At 43.2% G+C, this 21676-nt stretch overlaps 1 gene segment (V, D, J or C); it reads right to left on the reverse strand.

Annotated features, from left to right (window-relative positions):
* Positions 1–21675, reverse strand: LOC119148993. The segment is given in 7 exon segments: positions 1–329; positions 2503–2609; positions 3697–3714; positions 4103–4438; positions 13552–13620; positions 20422–20518; positions 21535–21675. Coding segments are annotated over 7 exon segments (795 nt in total).
* Between the last annotated feature and the right edge of the window lies 1 nt (position 21676).

A 21676-nucleotide genomic window follows, 5' to 3' on the forward strand; every position in this document is an offset into this window, starting at 1 on the left:
TTGAATGTAAAAGAAGCTAAAACTTTATTCCCAATTCAAGGAGCTGGGTTCTCAGCCTCCGAGCATTAAGAAGGTGTTAGTTTTAAAAATATGATTCTATGTGATATGATACAATATGATCTGGAAATACAGGGAAAACCCAGCAGTGGTTACAATAAAGTGGAAAGAGCAGGATGGGGACAGAGAATCACTAAGAAATAATATTCAGAAGTTCTTAGACAGAAGCATAGATCCTTTGCTATGGAAAGGTCGGCAGAGTAACTTGCTGTGTTCCTGCTGATGTGATGAAGAGGACTCTTCATTTATTCCCTACACAGCTTGCCACCAGCCTAAGAGGAAACAAAACAGAACAAACCGGTATAATTTATTATTATTATTATTATTATTATTAATAATAATAATAATAATAATAGTAATAACAAACAAACAAAACAAACAAAAAAACAAAACAAAATTAACAAATAATCTAGGAAATAATAGACCATATTTATCGGTTTACCAGCTCTTGTGTCTCCTGAGAACATTAACAGAAATGACCATGTTGTATCTCCACACTTTCGCCCATTTCGGTACCAAGGAAGTATCTTAACCTGTACAAATTATTTACTTACATACTGAATTAATATCTTCACACATAACTTTGTGTGTTAGATGACTAATCAGGTGCACTTCTATAACAGAGTGACTGCATCTGTGGACAAGGGAAGAGCTATGGACATTATCTACCTGGACTCCTGTAAGGCCTTTGATAGGGTCCTCCACAACATTCTTGCTGCTAAACTGGACAGATATGGGTTTGGTGGATGGTTATATGGGTAAGGAATTGGCACATGACTGTGCCTAAAGAGTTACAGTCAATGGTTCAATGTCCAAGTGGAAACCAGCAATCAGTGGTTTCCCTCCAGGGTCAATATTGGGACCGATACCATTTAATCCCTTCAGCAATGTGTCATTGATAGTGGGAGTGAATGCAGCCTCATCACGTTTCTGGATGACGCCAAGCTGAGTGGTGCAGCCTGGACAGACTTGATGAGTGAGCCCATGTGAACATCCTGAAGTTCCACAAGGCTAAGTGCAAGGTCCCTCATTTGAATCAGGGTGGTTCCCAACATCAGTACAGAGTGGGTGACGCATTTATTGTGAGCAGCCCTACAGAAAAGGACTTAGGGATACTGGTGAATGAAAAATTGGGTATGAGCCAGCAATGTGTGCTTGCAGCCCAGCCAGCCAACCATATCCCAGGCTGCATCAAGAGAAGAGTGGCCAGCAGGTCAAGGGAGGTGATTTTGCCCCTCTGCCTTGCTCTCATGTGGCCCCACCTGGAGCACTGCATCCAGCTCTGGGATCCCCACTGCAGGAAAGACATGGACCTGTTACAGAGGGTCCAGAAGAGGGACACAAAAATGGCCAGAGGGCTGAAGCACCTCTCCTATGAAGAGAGGCTGAGGCCATTGGGGTTGTTCAGCTTGGAGAACAGAAGCCTCCAGGGAGACCTTCTTGCAGCCTTTCAATCTATAAAGGGGGCTTACAAGAAAGACAGAGAGCCACTTTTTACAAGGCCTATAGTGACAGGATTAGGGGAATGGTTTTAAACTGAAAGAGGGTAGCTTTAGATTGGCTATAAGGAAGAAATTTGTTATGATGAGGGTGGGGAGACACTGGAACAGGTTGCCCAGTGAAGTTGTGGATGCCCCATCCATGGAAGTGTCCAAAGTTAGGTAGGATGGGGCTTTGAGCAACACAGTCTACTGAAAGATGTCCCTGCTTACGGCAGGGGTGTTGGACCAGATAATCTTTAAAGGTCCCTTACATCCAAAACTATTCTGTGATTCTGATTGTGATCCAGTAAAATACAAACCTACTCCTTCCAGTATCCTTCAAAAACACAATACCATAATTGAGATTGTGTTCATACTCACCCTCATCTGCTCCAATCACTTTTTGAATACATCTCTGAGTCCTGCTTTTAAAGGAACAAGTGCTGAGGCTTCTACTACCCACACTGGAAATATCTTTTGGCTATATATAAGAAACTGACTGATAAAAGTCATTTCCTGGTAGTTATTTAAACTTCTCCCATTTGTTCATATTTATCCCATTGTTCTTTGTAAATCTTTGTTCAGATTTATCGCACGTATCTCCTCAAAAACTCTGCTTATTACTTTCACTGCAGGCATGAGTCCTTTTTCAATGCTTATGGAAAAATATATCTGATATTTCCCTTCTTTACTTTCTAGAGACGTTGTCCTTAATTCTGGTCTTTATCCATGTGTTTAAAGAGTATTCTGAGAAGGAGTTTCTTTGCTAGATAGCATCGTTTTTATGGGAGTTCTGGAGAAACAATAATGGAAAACTCATCACTTGTGGGTTTTCGAACTAACCCCCACACAGCCCAGCACAGCACACAGAGAACAACCCCACAGTGGTGAACAAATTCAATCTGTACCCACTGACCCCCACACTAGTGAGGAAGCTCAGCCCTCAAGCACCACACTAGCCTACCTGGGCTGCCCACACCAGGCTGCTCACCAAAACCGCATAGAGCAAGGCTTTGCCACAGAGAATGAGGTAGGTGAGCTTCAGGGAATTTCCATACCGCAAGTAGGACTCTGCAAATGCAACACATTTGTGTATTGAGTTATCATCATCATGAGAGACTAAACCTAATGTAGTTTTAATCAAATAAAAACCCTTGAAACCTTCAGCTGAACGACACAAACAAACTGAAGTCAAATTAATGGCTCTGCTGCCATGAGATAGCAGGGGAGGAGGAAAGACACTGTGATTCAAAGAACCAAGAGAGAAAGCAAGAATAGGAAAGACAGAGGTTGGCTTTATGCTAAGACAGTATGTCCTGAGTGAGAACGTTCAACCGTCATGTTGCCACACCTACTGAAAAACAAGGCTGCTCACGAGAATCGCTTCTCACGAACCTGAATTAAGCTGAATCAGAAGGCAGGAATTTTTTTCACTTGTTATTGTCCTTGTGAGTGTTGCTGATATATCAGGGGAGTTTTACACAGCCCAGAATAGCATGGTATCTAGAAATTTTGTTCTTGTTGATTTTTTGCTCTTAAGGAATGGCAGTAGCATTGAAACACCAGTCTGATCTTGCTTCAGCCTTAAGATTCCTGAAGCATTAAAGAAGCTGGTCAAAAAAAGAGTGTGTACATATGTATATATAAAGAGACATGATTTTTAATATGAATATCCTTGCCATTTGGGGGGGAATGTGGCTTGTAACCAGAAGTATTGATAGATTGACTGAATCTGATTAGTTAGAAATCTTCAGAATTCCGTGTGCTGAATCTGGATGTCATAATCCCTTGGCTAAGTATGATTTTTTTCTTTCATGGGTAAGCAAGCAGCTTCCCAGCAGAAGGAATTCTTAAGGACTGGAGAAGACGATGAAAAGAGCAAATTACACTCTATAGAAAGGTTCCACAATTTCTTCTGTTATTTCTAGAGGGAATCATAACAAAAAGCTAAAAGACCCAAAGCATAGCTACATACAGTGTACAAATACAACCCTCCCAAAGTCTTTTTATTCTTTTTTTTTTTATCTAACATACAAATAACTTATATGAGGAAGTACAATTATTCTTGTAGCAGAATTCTCACGCACCTTGTACTTAGCATCAGTAAAACTGGAATTAAAACACATACAGGTATTTTCCTGTGAGAACCCACACATACCTTCTGTGAGCGCACAACCTGAAAGACAAAAGTGATCTGAAAGTCACATTTCTCTTCAATGCAAAGAGAACACAAATTTTAGAATTTACAATTTACAATATACTGCCTGATTCATTTTACTATACTATATATTTTACTATGTTATAATTTTACTATACTACAGAGATTTCTCAGCGATGAATCTGAAGAAAACTTGGAAAATTTATAGATGTACCATGATAATGTAGATATGGAGGCCCAGGAATACGAAGAGACATATGAAAATACCTACATATTTACATATGTTTGTGCTATAACACCGTCATGTATGGAAGATGTGTATAGATGTGCTTTACATCCTAACCCACACCCTCTTGTTCTGTGGTTTCTAGTTTGTACAGCATGGCGATACACAGTTTTTACTCACCAGCATCACCATAGATGAATTTGTGTATTGATTCCTGTGTTCCGTTGTTAAAAAAATTGGCCACACACTCAAACCGATTCAAAGGGTTGAACCATTCCTGGGCCGAGATCCTCAGCCGGCTGGTCAGTGAGTAGGTACTCTCATTCCGTGTGGAAAACTCATCTGTCCCCACCCCTTCTGTCCTCTCAGCACCATTCATCTTCCAGACCAGGCTCAGGTGGTCAGGGTAGAATCCAGAGGCCAGGCACACCAGCGTGGCCTTGTTCTTCTGTTGGATCTCTTGCTTTGATGGGGAAAAGATGGCCACAGCTGGAGGCAGGATTTCTTTGTCCTTCCCTGAAACAGAAAGCAAGACGGCCCAGAGCCCTCATTACTGTCTTCAATCAGAACCTCCTTAAAATTGTGCTGTGTTTGTGCTGTGTGACTGCCAATACAACTGGCCTTTTAAAAACTACGTATCAGAGAATTCATTTCTATTAGATAGGTAGACACCAGGACACTCGGGGTCCCAGAGACTGGTCTCAGAGGCTTGGTCTGCCCAGCCACTGGCATGGAACTCCCCAGCCCTGGCAGCCCGCATGCGCTGGGACCTACGCTGCTGAGTTCAGTAGCTTGGAGCACTGGGCAGTCACCAGTGGCTGAAATCCAACTGGAACAAATGCAGGATTCTGCGCCCGGGAGAGAGGAACACCAGGCACAAGCACCAGCTGGGAGCAGAGTGGCCGGCCATGGCCCCGCAGGGAGCGCCCTGGGGTGCTGGCGGGCAGCGGGCCCTGCAGGAGCCAGCAGTGAGCCCTGGCAGCCGAGGGCAGCCGCACCCCAGGGTGCAGCACCCGCAGCGTCACCGGCCAGACCGGGGGGGTATCCCACTACACTCAGTGCTGGGGTGGCCTCACCTCCCACCCTGGGGGCAGCTCTGGGCCCCACACTGTGAGGAGGCTGCAAAGACCCTCGAACGCATCCCGAGGAGGGCAACAGAGCTGCTGGAGGGGCTGGAAGGCACGTTCCATGGGGAGCAGCCAAGGGCACTGGGTCTTCCTGGCTTGGGCAGAGGGGGCTGAGGGGTGGCCCTGCGCTCTGTGACTTCCAAAGAGGGCAAGGGGAGAGGGAGCACTGAGCTCTCCTCCCTGGTATCCAGTGATAGCACACGTGGGAATGGTTCAAAACTGCACCAGGGGAGGCTCAGAATTGATATTCGAAAACACTTCTACACCAGGAGGGTGCTCCAACATGGGAACACGCTTCCTAGAGAGGTGGTGGATGCCCCAGCCTGTCAGTGTTGAAGGGGCATTTGGACAACGCCCATAATAACACGCTTTAACCTTTTCAGCCCTGAAGTGATCAGGCAGTTGGACTAGGTGGTCGTTGTAGGTCCCTTCCAACTAGAAATATACTTCAGCCTCATACTTAATGATTAGGGGACCACTGGGTGCACAGATCTTCTTACTCCTTAGTTATTCATGTCACAGTACTGAGGAGCTGTGAACATGTTGCCCTGCAGGACCACTGATTCCTTGAGCAGCTGATCCCAACTCTTGTTACAGTCTGCCTCCTCTTTTAACTACCAGCATCAATCATGTTGCAGGCCTACTGCTCCTTTGGTTCTGCCTAATAGACTGGTTTGTGTATGCTTTAAGGAGAGCCAGTGGGAGAATGGACAGCATTATCAGTGGAATAGCAGAAGAGGAAGGTTTGCATAAAGCTAAGATGTCTTGTCTATCAACAGGGCAACTACTTTTGTGAGGGAGAAGACAAAACTGCAAAGACCACAGGCAGGAGGCAGATGTGTTGTCTCAATCAGAAGAGCACTAGATGGAGGCTTAAATAAAGAGATACCCAAACATAAACTCAAGGAAAGGGTAAGGTTAGTTGACTTGCCACACTACAGACTGAGATCCAGCAAGTGTATCTGCATGTCCTTCGCTTGAGCAATACCTAACATTTAAAATACTGGTTCGAGTACATTTGCTGTCACTGAAGTTAATAAAGACTTTGCAGTGGAAGCAAAAGCTACACATCTCTAAACTGCCATATAAGTGAAGAAGCACGCATAACAGCACAGCTGCAAGTAAAACCTGAGGGATGCTGGCTGCCACACATTGCTGAGAAGAAGATACTGCTCGTTAACCATTCAACACTTTACTGCAAAACTAAGGAAAGAAGGCAAGCCAGCAAAACCTTAAAACCAGCCTGAAACTGTCATTTTATCACACAGTGATAGATGTATTTAACAGCAGAATTTGCTTTCTGACATCTCTGTCCAAAACCTCACATATGACCACCAAACAAAATTAATTTCTTTGCTAGCAATCTTAGCCATGGATTAAAAAAAAAAAAAAAAAGCCCAAAGCATTTGACTCTACAAAGAGTTAGACTTAGCAATTTTGCTTCCTTCTAATACACAAATAAGATGTAGCCAGGCAGTGAATAAAGTGAGGGCCACAGCTTGCAGAAACATTGCTTGGATTTAATGAGGTCAGCAGGACTATATGGGCAGAGGGGGACATCTTTCTGGCTGATGATGCCAAAAGATAGAGGCATAAACTGACAATATTTAAGGTAATTCTAATTGACAGATATAGCTATATATTGGATATGTGCACTCAAAATGTGCTTGTTCCTGAAAGAAAGAAAGAATGTGGCTATTTCTATATTGTCACAACTATCCATTTTTACACTGTTCAGCTTATTCCAAAAGTTTTATTGCATACTGGCTAAAATGAACTAGAAGCTGGTTCTGCAAACAGACACGGATGGAAAGGTAGGCGGAATCTGAGTGATATTACTTATATATGTATAAGTACTTTTTCCTACTTTGATGAGCATAATCTGTTCCTGAGGTCACCTTTCACTGTGCAACAGTCCTGATCATATTTCCTTACTCTTATCGCCCCTGAGAGCAGAACTCATGCAGTTAGTTACACTCACTGTAAGACACTTCTCTGGCAAAGAAGAAGGGAGCCATAAATAAGAATTAAGTCCACAAACACCCATATTTATGGTCGTGTTCTGTTGGTAATCGGTGTACTTCTTACAAGAGAACAGTATCTCATAAGCTAAAGCACATGTAGAACTTTACTGCTCCATTTTTAAACTTGAGTGTCTTGACTTTTTCATAGAGACAGACACAGAAATTTAAACAACCAGTAATAAACATCCACAACTAAGATACACATGGGCTTCTCCATAGCCTTAACACTATTAACTTTTACAGATATACTTGAAACCACCGAACAATCTTTATTATCTTCACTTCACAAGCTTTTGAAGCTGTTTATTTGAAGCTCAAAAAAATTGGGGAACAGTGTGATTATAGGAATGTATTTATAATGATGTACATGTGATATGAACACAATCATTTTTCTTTTAATCAAACTCCAAACTTTTCTACACTTTTAACCTAGAACAATAATGAAGCTGGAAGTAAATATAATGAAATAAATTCGGATATGTAAACAAGTGCAAGTATAAGAGACTCGAAATAAATGAATTTTTTTCTGCAGTTATATAAGATGATTTACGAACAGCTAGGCTGAATTTCTACCGTTAGTAGGGCTAAAGGATGTTTTTTTATTCAACTTCTAGGTAAACTTGCATTCAGATACTCTAAAAGAAAGGAGAAAACAAAGTTACTTTATATTAAACAACCGTTACAGTGCAGAGTAGTGAAAATGTTCTTTACAGCCTTGGTTTTAAAATCTTCAATATCTAAAACAACCTCTCATGTACCATTTACCCTTTTTTTTGCTTTGACTTGAGGGAAGATATCAAACATGTCTAGAAAAGAATGCATATAGAGCAGCATTAGGACATACTCCATATTTTGAAGAGGTATCAAATCAAATGTCATCTGTTTGGAGCTCTCAACTTTCCAGGACAACGTACTCTGTGATTTAAATTTTTTTTCATAAGCTCATTAAGAAATGCAACAAACATGACAAACAGGAGCTCAATCCCCTTTTCCCTAGACTAGTCTGTCTCATGAGTTCACTTATTCACCATTCAAGGTATAAGGTTTCATAACCTATAACACATAATTCTTTAATTTATGCACTTAGGAGGAAAAAAAATCAGAAAAAGAATTTAGTGACTTAGCCGATGGGGAGGGTGCTCACCCCTCATCCTTCCTCCTCCATCACGGTGCAGGCATCCCCTGTACCACACCAGGAAGCATCCAGCTGCTGTTGGATGTGCTTCAAAGGCTTTTTTGCGTAAGCTGATGTTTTCATACTTTCCACCTTGGAGGTTTGATCTATACCATTTCCGTAAGTTAGCAGGTTCTGAAGAAAAGGCCAGACAGAAGACAGGGGCGGCAGGAGCCAGCACTCTGCCGGTGACAGCGGCCATATGATGGCCCTTTGGCTCTTTCTGGGCACCGGTCCTGCCTACCTGGTGCTTCCCTTTGGCCCGAGGCGCTGCTCAGGCGTGCAGCAACCCTCAGCATGCGCTGTTAGCCAAACCCAACACGAGCTGAGCGAGCGGTCACAGTGTCTAAATGAGAATGTAAGAACAACTTGTTCCCTTTCATTAATAAAATCTCAGTGCATAAATATAAGCAGGATGATGCAAAAGAAGTTACCCTTCCCATACACAACTAAACTGATCGTGAACTGATCCTATCTCCCCTAGGGCTAGGACACACTTGGGAGCTCAGCTTCCTGTGGGTTTCTCACTGACCAGCATTCCTTAGACTGAGGTGGATGAACCATGTTCCATACACCCCTGAAAATGTAGATCTTAAGGAACTCTCTCCAGGCAGGGAAGACAGTTTTATATTTTCCAGTGAATCCCATTTTTTAATGTAAAATGATGAAAAAAAGAACAAAAGCTGACAGAGGTATTGGGAAAATCTATAAAAAGCCTTTCAATTAACTGAGAATTTATCACATGGTGATAAATGTATTTATCACTCAGACTCCTGACATAGCTGGTATACAAAATAATAATATATATATGATATAGCTGGACTTTTAACACCTGTCTATTAGGCAATTAATATCTATTAGGTACATAGACACAAGGAAGCTGAAAGCATGTGTCCTCAGTCATTACACAAAAACATAAAACATTTGACTAGAGAAATACATGAGTGTTTGTATTTCTAGTATTATCTCTGTGAGAACAATAGGAAAGCTGGCAAGAAGCTGAGCAAATAGGTCAGCAGAAAAGTACCCCGTAGTGTTATAAGCCCTGTGTTTGTAATATGGTACTAATAGATAAGTGTCTGTGTTACAAGGCACAAGCATCTTCCACTGCCTGCATTACATTCCTGGAGGCTAGTAAGACATGATGGTTATTGCAATGTTCTGCAGCATCTGTAGTGTCACACTGCCATGTGATACCCCACCCAGACCCCTGCCCCCTCTACAGGGTGACTTGAAATGAAGGAGCTAATCTTACTCACTGTATGAAGTGAAGAACACTTTAGATAGGTAACCTGAATTTGCCTGGGACAAGTTTTGTTTTAGGTCTTAACTCTCCACCTTCTTTTAAGACTATGAAATGTCTCTTATGTTAGTTATAATTTAGGTTATCCTAGGTATCAGAAGCCCTCATTCTAGACTATACATCTTACCAAAACGATGCAAGATTCTATACACTCACAAATCAAAAGTTGTCTCCAGTCCAAAAGTGTTTAATACCTACATATAAGACTAAAAACCACAGACTTCTACAGTCAAAAGGATGTACAAGGCCACAATGAGATGTTACTCGGAAGCTAGGCAGTGACCCTAAAACCCACCATATTTTTTTTTCAATATACTTTGTTAGAGCACCTTTTTTACTCATCTAGACTGATATATCCACCAGGTCTGTAGATGAACATGGAAATAGAAATGCAGAGAGAACTCTGGAGCCAAAAAGAAAACTTTTACTGGTTTTTGGTGCGATAGCACTATAAATTGTACATGCTCTTCCTGATCACGCCCTCCTTCCAAGGGCAGAGAGAATTAGCAGTTAGAAGAAAATTTATCTTGCATAGATCTTGACTCCTAAGCCCTAGTGTTGACTCTCAGCTTTTAATCATGACTGTCAGTGCTTCCTCTACAAAGATCCCCAGGGTCCTTCTGTGAAAACACATGAGCATGCAGAGACTTCAGAAGAGGTGATGAAGATAACTCCCTAGAAGGGCTGGCATTGCTCTGCTTTTGTTCCAGTGGATATAAGGAGAGGCTGATCATCTCTACTGCTGCCTTCTAGTAGCTGGCTTTATGAATTTTTTTCCTACTCTAAAAGTATCTTTGACGTAAGTTCATTGGCTCATAGCCTAGGTGGCTAATGAGTGAAGACATGGAAACAGGGAGGACACGAAAGAAAAATGAGAGAGATTTAACAAACTAAACCAAAACAATTCAAAGAGGAAGGCAAGTGGAAAAGGCAGACAGAAAGAATGATAAAACTACTGGAAAGACAAAGAAAGCCAGAGAGTAAGCATTCTTGAAACTGGTACAAGCAAGAGCAGAGACAATCAGAAGAGAGTGTTATCAACTGTCAGCTCTGTTCTGCTTTTCCAGTGTCCACGGCAGACACAGGCACAACGTTTCATCACCTCAATGGGTAAACTCACGCACTTTCTGTCACATATTCTTCACCCACCTAAGAGAAAAGTACCACAGTTCTATTCCCATCACGGCAAGGTTAGTTTCATGATTTCTTGTTATCTTTCACTTCTACTGTCATTTTAAAAATCATCTGTGTATATGCTACGTATCACTATCACAAGGGAAATTTCCAAGTGTCCTCTGCATTGAACAGTCTGGTTAATCACAGTTACTTACCTGTAACTCCGAGCACAGTGTCAGCTCCAAAGGTTAAGTGTCCTTACAACAGTCAGTAGCGCAGTTAAAAAGCACAGCTGTGCACAGCCAGCCTACAGCCCACACTGCCATTGCACCCTGCTTGCCAGCCACTCCATCCCTTGAAAGGGCACTGGTTAACAGAGCATGCACCAGCCTGTGTTGCTACAGTTTGCTCTCAGATGTGGCAGTAGTAGATGGAAAAGCTTACTTTGCTCCATGATTACAAAATGCCCCAATATAGGTGATGTTAAACCCTTTACTGGGAGGGAAGCAGGCAGAGAAAGCAAACGGGGAAAAAGACAAGGAGTACAGGAAAAAAGAGCACAGAGAGAAAAAGAATGCAGTCCTTTCTGAGAATTAGAAATCATGAAAAGGGCTGTTAGAGGAAGCCAGTGTTCCAAAGCAACTTTAGGTAGCCTGCCTTCCATCCCTGGAGAGGGGAGCAAAGCACCAGCAAGGCTACACTTTCCCTGCCTGATCCAGCAGACACAAGAATCTGGGCTCTGTCTCTGAAATGTTGCTTTTGATTGTTGTAGAGATGAGCTGCAAAAGCTTACAGACCAAAGACAGATCTTTCACTTCCAGCCTCTCTAACGTTTTCTTGGTGAATGGGAGAAAACAGAATTATTTCTTACTTTCTCCCCTCATGAAGTTCTCAACAGGGAAAGACAAAGGCAACAGACACAGGGATCTCAAAATACATGCCTGAAGGTTCTACACTTCGATGGTAGCACATCTAATTTTAATATGCAACCAGTGAAGTATTAATCCTGTCCTCATGGCTGTATGAAAAATGATCATTATTCTGCTGTTAATTAAGAATGCTCTTGTCCCCTAAACCAGTATCACATATATCACAGAGATCTGACTACTGTCTTACCTATGACTGTGAGTTTTGTCCCACTGCCAAAGTGCTGTCTGTCATATTCACACTGTTTTGCAGCTGCAGGAAAACCTCTCCTCTACTCTCAGTCCTCTGAGCCAAGCCTGTGGGCTAACCTCATGCACTATCGGCAAAAGAAGAAACACAAAGAACATTAATTTATGGTCCCCTAAAAAAAATAGAAAGGTCTCTAAGGGAACACCACTCCATCTGTGCATCTAACCAGATGAGATACATCTCAGTAATACCTCTTCCAGAGCCCTTTTGCCTCAGGCTTGGGCGAATTGGTTGTTGTAACTTTCACCATCTCTTTAGAGAACACTTATCTATTTATCTAGGTGTACTATTAGAAAATATTTCCCATATGCAGACAGAGTAATTATCTTTGCTTATTTTCAGCTAAAATCCTTATTTCCTTAATATCCTCGTTTGCTTTCCAGTCTTCTCTTGTCAAATAAATCTTTTTTCACTTACAAAACAATTTGTGATATATAATACAGGACCCTGGCCCACTCTCTCCATTGCAGCAGTTCCTAAACATCTCTTCCTTTCTCCTTCCCTGGAAGGAAGTCTCTTCTTTATTCTCCCCCTTCTCTTATTATGGATATTAAAGTTAGCTGCATAATTGACTATGGTCAGTGAGGGATCAGTTTATCGATTTTCATCAACTCAGGCACCTCAGATTCACACTGGATTTCAAAAAACATGCTGACCACCCAATTCTTCCTATGGAGATTAGATTTTATCCCTTATAATCATTTTATTCTGCAGTGGAACGGTGTGGTACAAGTGGTACAAAAGCCTGAGGCATCAATTCTTCTGACTCAAGGATGATCACAAGAAGAGGTCACCATCATTTATCAGAGCATTAGAAGCAGCATTGTTTTCCCCTGGATTTGGAAAGAGTCCACATCCAGAAGCACGGCAGAGAGAGAAACATACCCTGACAGCTACTTTTATTTGAAATGAACCACTTATCCTGTTTCCATGGTTTTCAGTAGCCTTTTAGCATCTATTCTGAGATAGTAAGGCCATTGTCCTAAATGATCTATTTATTACCATCCTGACCAGCCTGTTTTGTGGAAAAAACTTGCTGTGCTGTGGGAAGTTGTTTTGTCTAACAACAAGGAATTAAACAGCTAAAGAGTGCTGTTAGTTATGGCTTATGGTAAGGTTGAGTATTTATTTGAGGGCTCTGTTTTTTTTCAAAATGCTAGTACACTTATTTGCCTTTCCCAGTTATCTGAGATGATAACTCATGCTTTACCACACTACCCAGAAAAGATCCAAAGTAATTCACATTTGTAGAGTCTTGATTTTGTTTTCTAGACCTGTCCGAAGTGTAACTGAAAATCAGTTCTTTCCAGACAGATAGCCTTTCATTGACTTGTCCTTAATCACCTGTAGCCCCAGGAAAAATAACATTATGGAGAATAGCTATACTTTGGGGGAACAGTGATTTTTGCTATGTCCATTCCTTAAGACAATATACTTATGCGTATATTTTAAAGCCATTCCTCATCCTAATTCCTTCTAAGGGCAACTTTTTATTCACTGAAAATGTATTCATTCAGTTCTCCAAAGTAAAATGTGCGTCCTCACCTCAACTACTAAGCTACTAAAAGTCTATTCTCCAAAGTAGGCTGGGTTACTAGCTCATCAGGAGAACACCAGTTTAACAATGAAAGGGAGAATAAAGTTGAAGTTCTCTAAAGAGAAGACCTGGGATTTGAAGTGACTTAAAGGAGAAAACAAAGATTTCTTACCCATTACCGTAAGTTTTGTGCCATCACCAAAAATCTGCTGATCACAGTGACGAAGTGTCGTACCATAAGCTAAGAAAAGGGATGCACTGCAGTTGACTTTAGTAAGGAGAAGCTTAAGCAATGTTTACTGTATCTGTAATCCCAAAGAACTTTCAGTCTCTGTCTGAAGGGCTTTGGTAGAAAACCAGCATGAAATCCCACTGTATAATCTGCAGCATTTATAAAAGCATTTCCCAGAGTTTTTTGATACTTATTTTTATTGTCTACATTTCACCTCAGATTGTTTTACAGCCTGTCTCTAATCTTCATATTATCTCATTGGTATTAGCTGCTCTGGTCATTTTGCAGCTGTAGAAACCATGTAAAAGTACTCAAAGCAGTAGAGGCTGTCATCGTCTAGAAATAGAATTCCTCTGCAACTAGAGCTGCCTTACTCTTAGAGTAAGAGCCTTAGAGCTCTTGTACTCTAAGCATTGTGAAGCCTCCATTTCTGTAACTCGTGGAGTTAATAATCAAATAATACCCTTTGTGGTTGCCACAGTCGCATGCCTTTTCATAGAGGGTTTTTGCTTTCTGTGGCACTGAGCTAAACCAAATCCATTTGTTCTCCCTTCAGTGGCAGGCCAGCCACCTTGTATCCCGTTCAATGTTCTGGGAGGTTAAAACTAACCCACACAAGGGCAGCCCAGAAGAATCAGTTGGCTGGTCTCAGGCAAACACCTGATATCCATTAGGGAGAACCACAGTGACAGTGTGGAGCAGAATTAGAGAAAGCCACAGGTACAAGTCAGTCCACGGGCACCAGAGGCTTATTTAAGAGAGAAAACCCCCACCAGATTTCTGGTGAAATGAGAGATACTTGTGGCATGTCAGAATTCTTTCTCTAGCACTTGTACCACATTAATAAAGAACCATTTTGTGGTCTATTGCAAACATTATCGCATCAGAAAAAAATGCTAATTCTCTGTTTTGCATACTCTGATAGGGTTCAGATCCACCTGCAGTCAATATGGTTTGCTGAAAATTATTTCAGTGCTTCAGAATCTCCTGGCTTGTTTTCCAGAGAAGGCAAGATCAGTTCCCAGATGGTGCCATTAAGTCATAGCATACCAGGTCTGTCAAGAAAAGCCAAGACAGCGCGTGCCCGATGTGCTGCAGAGTCCTCTGTAGCTGTCTTAGCACACTCCCACGAGGCTTATGCACATAAGGGTTTTTGTAAAGGCCTCCTGGGGAATGCATCATTGTGAGTTGTCCCCACAACGATATAACCTTGTACAAAAACAATCCCACTCGTGGCTCTGCCCTCCCATTTTTGTCACCCAGTCACCATGAAAGTCAGCTATGGGAACCACAGGCCACATCCCTCCTCTGCCACTGCTGTTTCTGTGTGGCAGTCCAACTACCTTTTTGTGTATCTGAATTTATAATCCTTACATTTTTTTCCTGATGACAAAAAAAGTAGGTGTTTGGGGTTTTTTTTCTTTTACTAGCTGGTTTTAAATGCATTTATTTTTCACTTAGTAACTTCCTGATGTTGCTGATGCTGCTTTCCTTCCCACTCTTTCTCCTTCTTCCCCAGGATGGTAACCAAACCTCAAGCCAACAGTAACTGGTTTGCATTAAGCGTGATTTGCTTTCTTCTGACTGGTGCTTCTGTTTGCAGCCTGGCCTGACTATGAATATGCATGTTGGTCTGGGCTGCACTTGCCACAACTGCTCTGAAAGGAAGGGCAGTGGGATGCTGAGGCCTTGTGTTTGCGTTCCTCTGACTGCCTCGTTGCAGGAAGCAGACATAAAGGCTTCTCCTGGGTGCCCACGACCTTGACTGTGGAAAGGCTTCATCTAGGAGTAAGAGCACGCCTTCATTTTGGAGACTGTCCAAAGGGGGTGGGGACTGGCAGTAAAAGGACACTTTTATGCCCCTCCCTTACATGTAACTAAATGGAGACACAAAACTGTTTTTTCCCCCCATAGGTTTGTCCAGATGTGATGTAACTCACGAAAGGAAAAAGTCTGTGTTAGTAAGGGTGTATGCATCAGCACACACCGAGGCAATACAGGGAAGACAGGCACATGAACAAAGCAGTTCGGATTTGGGGCATGCGCTGCCCATCCTGGCCTAATCTTGGCACATAAAAGGTCGACACAGTCAGCAACATGACCAAGTACCTGCAGTAAACATGTTCATATTGATTTTTAATGGCTTCACTTAAGTCTGTTGATATTAAAAAAATAGGCTGTAGGTACAAGACACAAACCTTTGAAAGGCAGCAATTCTACTAGTAAAAACACAAATTATGTTCTCATTTCCAGGTATCCCAGAAGAACACATGAGTTTTGATACATCCTGTTCAGCTGGGCCGAGCTGCTGGTGTCCCAGGGAAGGGAATGAGACACAGAGACTAGGCTGAAACATTCAGGACGGAGACACAGGACTACAGAAAGCCAGGTACTGGGCAGATGGTCTCAGGTACCCCTATGGTATCCTCTCCTCTACAACAGCAAAACTGTGCACTCAAGTCACTAATTATGGAAATGACTGCAGACATTTTTCTTTGTTTAGATTGAATTATTTTTAAAACTATATTTAGGATTTTGTCTGGCTTTGCCTAAATAATAACACTAGTGACAGGATATTATTTGCCGGCCTTGGTCTGAATCTGGCTCTGATCTCAGCACTGTTTATTCAGGGTCTAAAGCCATTCTGCTAAAATTCGTTTAAGATTATTCTGTCTCCTTCTCCAGTCTACAGCTCCATTAGTGTCCTTACTGTCACTAACAGACTCTCTCCCATATGTTGTCTTTCATTAAAAAACAAGCAAATGACCTCTGTATTAATTCTGAAGGAGTGTTTCTATGTGGCACGAACACCTCCTCCGGCCATGTTCAAAGGGCAATTTCCAGGACATGCCAGCAGAGACCAGTCTTGTCACACTTTAATGTTCATCTGTAACCTGCCAAAAGGAAAAGTGGTGTAGGCTCTGAATCCAGATAAGTGTGAGGGAGAGAAGAGAGGAAAGACAGTTCCCTCGTTTTTATTTCCATGTCTCTCAAGCTGTGCAAAACTTCAGACAAGGAAAGGCGAGAACATGCACGCAAGAGACATTTAGGGCCGTGTTTTCTAACAATGGTATCATTTCAGTGGGGGAATTTCACAGAAGAGTAGCAATCATATCACTTACACCAATCCTGCTACAAGAAAGCAGGCAGAACCACAGACACCCTGAGCTTCAGTTCTTCTCATAAACATTCAGTACTTTCAGCCACAAACCCTTAAAATTAAGCAACAGCCCCTTTTCAGGTCATATCTGTGTACTGAAAAGGCAAGGGGGTGGAAGAAGAGAATGTGTAAGATTGCAGCCTGTGGTGGGTTGACCCTCACCGGCTGCCAGCTGCCCACCGAATCCCCTATCTCTCCCCCTCCTCAGAAGGACACTGCAGGGCAGTGGGAAATGAGATGAGAAAGTACTCATGGGTCAAGAGAAAGGCAGTTTAACAAAGAAAAATCAAAGGCTGCATGCAGAAGCAAAGGGAAACAAGAAGACCGATTCTCTACTGCCCATCAGCAGGTAATGTTTAGCCTCTTCCCAGGAAGCACGGCCTCAGTGCACGTAAAGGTTGCTCTAGAGACAAGTGCCTTAATAGCAAACATCCCCTCTCTGCCTCCTTTCTCTTAGCTTTTTATGGCTGAGCACAACATCACATGGCATGGAACATCCCTTTGGTCAGACTGGGTCAGCTGTTCTGTCTGTCCCCCCTTCCAGCCTCTTTCCTACCTGCTGGCCTTTGGAGCTGGGGGGGGGCAGTTTTGGAGAGGCAGCCCTGGTGCTGTGTGAGCACTGCTCAGTGGTAGCCAAAATGCTGGTGTGTTATCAACGCCTTTCTAGCTACAAATACAAAGCACAGCACTACGAGGGCTGCTGCAGGGAAAGATAACTCCATCTCAGCCAGACCCAACACACATCCATATGCAGATAGTGATGCTACACCATCCTATGTATGTATATTTCCTTTCTTTTCTTCCCTTTGTTTCCTTCCTCTTCCAGCCTGTGTCTACTCAAGCTTCTCGTTAGATGATATTGATTTGGGCCCAAGCTGTTCCACTAAAGAACAATATGTTTCCCAAACATTCATCTTCTGCTCCCAATGCAGTACCTGTATTGGATGGCTAACACAAGGTTGTCTGTCCTGTTAATTATGTTTGGAGTTAATTCTTGTCTCACAGGAAGCCTGAGAAACAGCAGCTGTGGTGGGAAACATCTTCCATTTAACATCTTCATTAATGATGCAGATGATGGGGCAGAGAACACTTAGGAATTTTGCAGAAAACACCAAACTGGGAGAAGCAGCTGGTACACCACAGGGGCATATGCTGCCATCCAGAGGAATCTCGACAGCCTGGAGAAAAGGGCCAACAATAACCTCATGAAGTTCAACAAGGGAAAGTGCAAAGTCCCATGCCTGGGGAGAAGCAACCCCACGCACCAGTGCCTGTTGGTGGTGATCCAGCTGAGAAGCAGCCTGTCAGAAAAGAACCTGGGGTGCTGGTGGGCAGCAGGTTGAACATGAGCCAGCAGCGTGCCCTTGCTGCAAAGGCAGCGAATGGTATCCTGGGATAAATCAGACAAAGTATTGCCAGCAGGTCGAGGAAGGTGATCCTTCCCCTTCATTCAGCACTGTTAAGGCCACACCTGGAGCACCTCATCCAGTTCTGGGCTCTTCATTACAAAAGAGACATGAACATACTGGAGAGCATTCACAAAAGGGCCACAAGGATGATGAAGGGACTGGGGCACCTCGCACAGGAGGAGAGGCTGAGAGAGCTGGGACTGTTTAGCTTAGAGAGAGAAGGCTCAGGGTGAGTATGAATAATGTATATAAATACCCGAAAAGAGGATGTAAAGAGGACAGAGCCAGGCTCTTCTCAGTGGTGCTAGTGACAGGCTCAGAGAAAAAGGGTACAAACTGGAACACCGGAGGTTCCTTCTGAGCACAAAGAAACACGTTTTTTTTACTGTGAGGGTGACTGAGCATGGGAATAGGTTGCCTAGGGAGGTTGTGGAGTCTCCATGTTGAGAGACAATCAAAAGCTGTCTACATGCAGTCCTGGTCCACTGGCTCTGGGTGGCCCTGCTCAAGAAGGGCATTTGGATAAGATGACCTTCTGAGGCTCCTTCCAACCTCAGCCATTCTGTAACTCTATGACTCTGCAAAACCCTCCCAGTCATGGGAGGATGACCACACCATACTGTATAGCACCATTATCTGCATAGAGATGTGGCTTTACAGATCCTCTCCTTCCATCATCTCATCCTTTGAGCAGCTAGTATAATCTCTAGAATGCTGTTACTGACAAACTGTTACTCATTACAAATATACAGCTGTTTACACAGATGTGCCTGTGATGTCACTGATGAGTATCTGACACAACTACCTTTGACGATGGCTCTTGTAGCAGCAGCTCCTCTGCCACCTTCTACAGCAGGAGACAAAGGACAATAAATATGGGGACAAGGAGTGTGACAAGTAGGAGAGTAGCTGTTTCATGAGAAACTTCTTACAATAGCTGGGGGTTTTGTGTATTGCCACTTCAAGCTGGCAAAAGCAGCACCGCATGGGAGAAAATTGTACCTCGGAGCTTGAGAAGGGAACTGTGACTTCAGACCTTCAAGATGGCAATGACCACTAGAGATCTCTGTGGTTTTCTGCTACCACCTGGAAACTGCACAGCTGTGACTGGTCAATAGCCACCTGATTAATCTGCTGAACTTTGACGGTTACCCATAAGTTTGTTTTCACAAGGCTTTAAAAATGCATTTGCCACTCAAAACTAAAAATGCTCAAGCACTGAGAAATAGAAAGGGATCTTTCCTCTGTTATGTTCCCAGAGCTGATAAAGCTGGCTTTCAGTGTTTATGCAAGAGGTCTGAGCTAGGACTGTAACATTATGATTTTCAGGAACTGCAAATTTATTAGTAGAGAATTAAAAAAAAAACCAAACAACCTAAAAATATCTAAATCACCCAAAAGTCACTCACAAAGTTACTACTATGGTGTTCATATTCCTTAATGATTCCAGCATAAACAGCTTTCCCTAAAACTTTCAGAGGCCACATGGATCAGCAGTAATAATTCCAGACAGCAAGAAAGTGAATGTGTTTGGCACCTGTGTAAAGATGCAAGGCTGAAGAGGATAAGGAACTCAGTGTGCCTGCATTTTGTGAGAGACTATGCTTCCCCAGCGCGTCCTGGCTATGTGTTGGTAGTCTGATACGAACAGCGAGTAGATCACGGACCTGGAGGTGTGCTGAGGAGCCTGTGAGTGCTCCCTGGGAGCAGGGAATGGTGTTACACTTGTTGCTGGAGTCAGAAGAATATTGGCTGCCAAGGTGTGCAAGGACTGGTGTGTGAGGCTGAGTCTTTCAGAAATGTCTTTGGAGGACCAGATTAAATCCAGCATGAAACTAGATTTAGCTTTTTCAGAGCCTTCACTGCATCCAGGGTGAGACTGCAACGAACATGCCTTTCCGTCATGCATCTGGATTTCCCTAGCCAAGAACAGTTTAGCCTCTTTCAGAGCAGAGCCTGGAAGCAAAGTAACATTTAGGTAGCATAGTCAATCAGGAGACTAGGACCCTGGCATGAAATTGAGTGATCCACCCTGGCAGTACAAAAGCCTTCTAGCAATTTTGGTGAAACAGGATTGCATCTTTTACAGGACATGCTCTGCTCTTGGCTGATTCCTGCTCTTTGCTCTCATCAGCTATTCTCACCACCTCACACTCCTTTTTTTTCCATAATCAAATAGTATGTTTCCCTTCAGCATATCCAGCTTTGCCACATCAGTGAGCAGCACAGTACATTTGCTACCTGTGATAGTTGTGTGCTTCATATGCTGCAACTTCCATAAGAGCACGAGACAAACATTTGGTTTGTGCTCAATAGCATGCAGACTGTCAAGGACAACCTAAAAACAGAAGCCCAAAATACACGTGTTTAGCCATACCTTCTTAAAGATACCTTTGGCTCTTCTGTGTGCTAGTTCCCTTTCCTTGAATGAGAGGTAAGTCCTAGGTTATGCAATAAAACCAGGAGCACAGACAGGCAATGGCAGGCAGGGGAGCCCCAGTAACACCCCACCCTCACTTTTCCCAGGCCGAGCAATTAGCTCACTCAAAGCTCATCTCTGCAAGCAATGAAGGTAGAGGCACAATAGGAGGCAACTTCTGCCTTCAGCTGGCCCTCACAATGGGAACACCAGATGATGGCAGCCTCTTGTGGTTTCCCTTCTCTGCCCATGAAGTTTTGCTGTGAAGAGATGCCTTGGTCCAGCTCAGAACTGTACGTGTTTCTAGGGCAAGGAAGAGAGGGAACCTGTAACAAAGCAGTGTGTGGGTAGGTAAATAAAAGTGCCGCAGAGCATGCTGCTGCTTGTCAAGTTGCCAAGGGGCTGTCCCTCCCGGACTGGAAGGAATGCCAGGTCCCCTGTGTATGTTTCCTCCCACCTGTAATGGTGCCATCCTCCTACATCCATAATCAGAGGCTGGGCTCTCTTCTCACACTGGTCGACCTCTGACTGGGCACCTCTGTCTTTGGGTGGATCATCAGTATGTAGCAGAACCTTGAATTCTCCTTCTGCTTTGTACCCTTTCCTTGGTGCTACAGTGGGGTCTGTGGGGAACTAGTGGCCCAGAACATGGCTGTGCTTCTGTAGCACCAATTTTAAGAGATATCTGCTGCCTTTCACTAACCACATCAGCCTCAATTCTTAATGCTGATATGTGGGTTTGTATTTCTGAAGGCTGAAGCTAGATGCTGCTGCACTGCTTTGTCTGCCCCCCTGCCCTCCAAAGTCCTGGCTCCATTCCCCGACTTCTTCCTTGTCTTTCTTCTGCTCTTCCTCTGCCCATCCCCAATCTGTCTCACATCTCTCACTTCAGCAAGGTGGGGATTTTATCTTAGTGCTCCACCCCCTTGCTGTACTGTGTCATCACTCATAGCACAGAAATACATGGCTGCATCCTTGTATGTCACGTTCTTGATTGTCATCACAGAGCGATCATTACTGTCTCTGCTTATCTCAAACTTGTCTTTACTGTAACCTTCCTCGTAAGAGCTCTGCATC

Source organism: Falco rusticolus, chromosome 5 (assembly GCF_015220075.1).
Source record: "Falco rusticolus isolate bFalRus1 chromosome 5, bFalRus1.pri, whole genome shotgun sequence".
Taxonomy (NCBI): domain Eukaryota; kingdom Metazoa; phylum Chordata; class Aves; order Falconiformes; family Falconidae; genus Falco; species Falco rusticolus.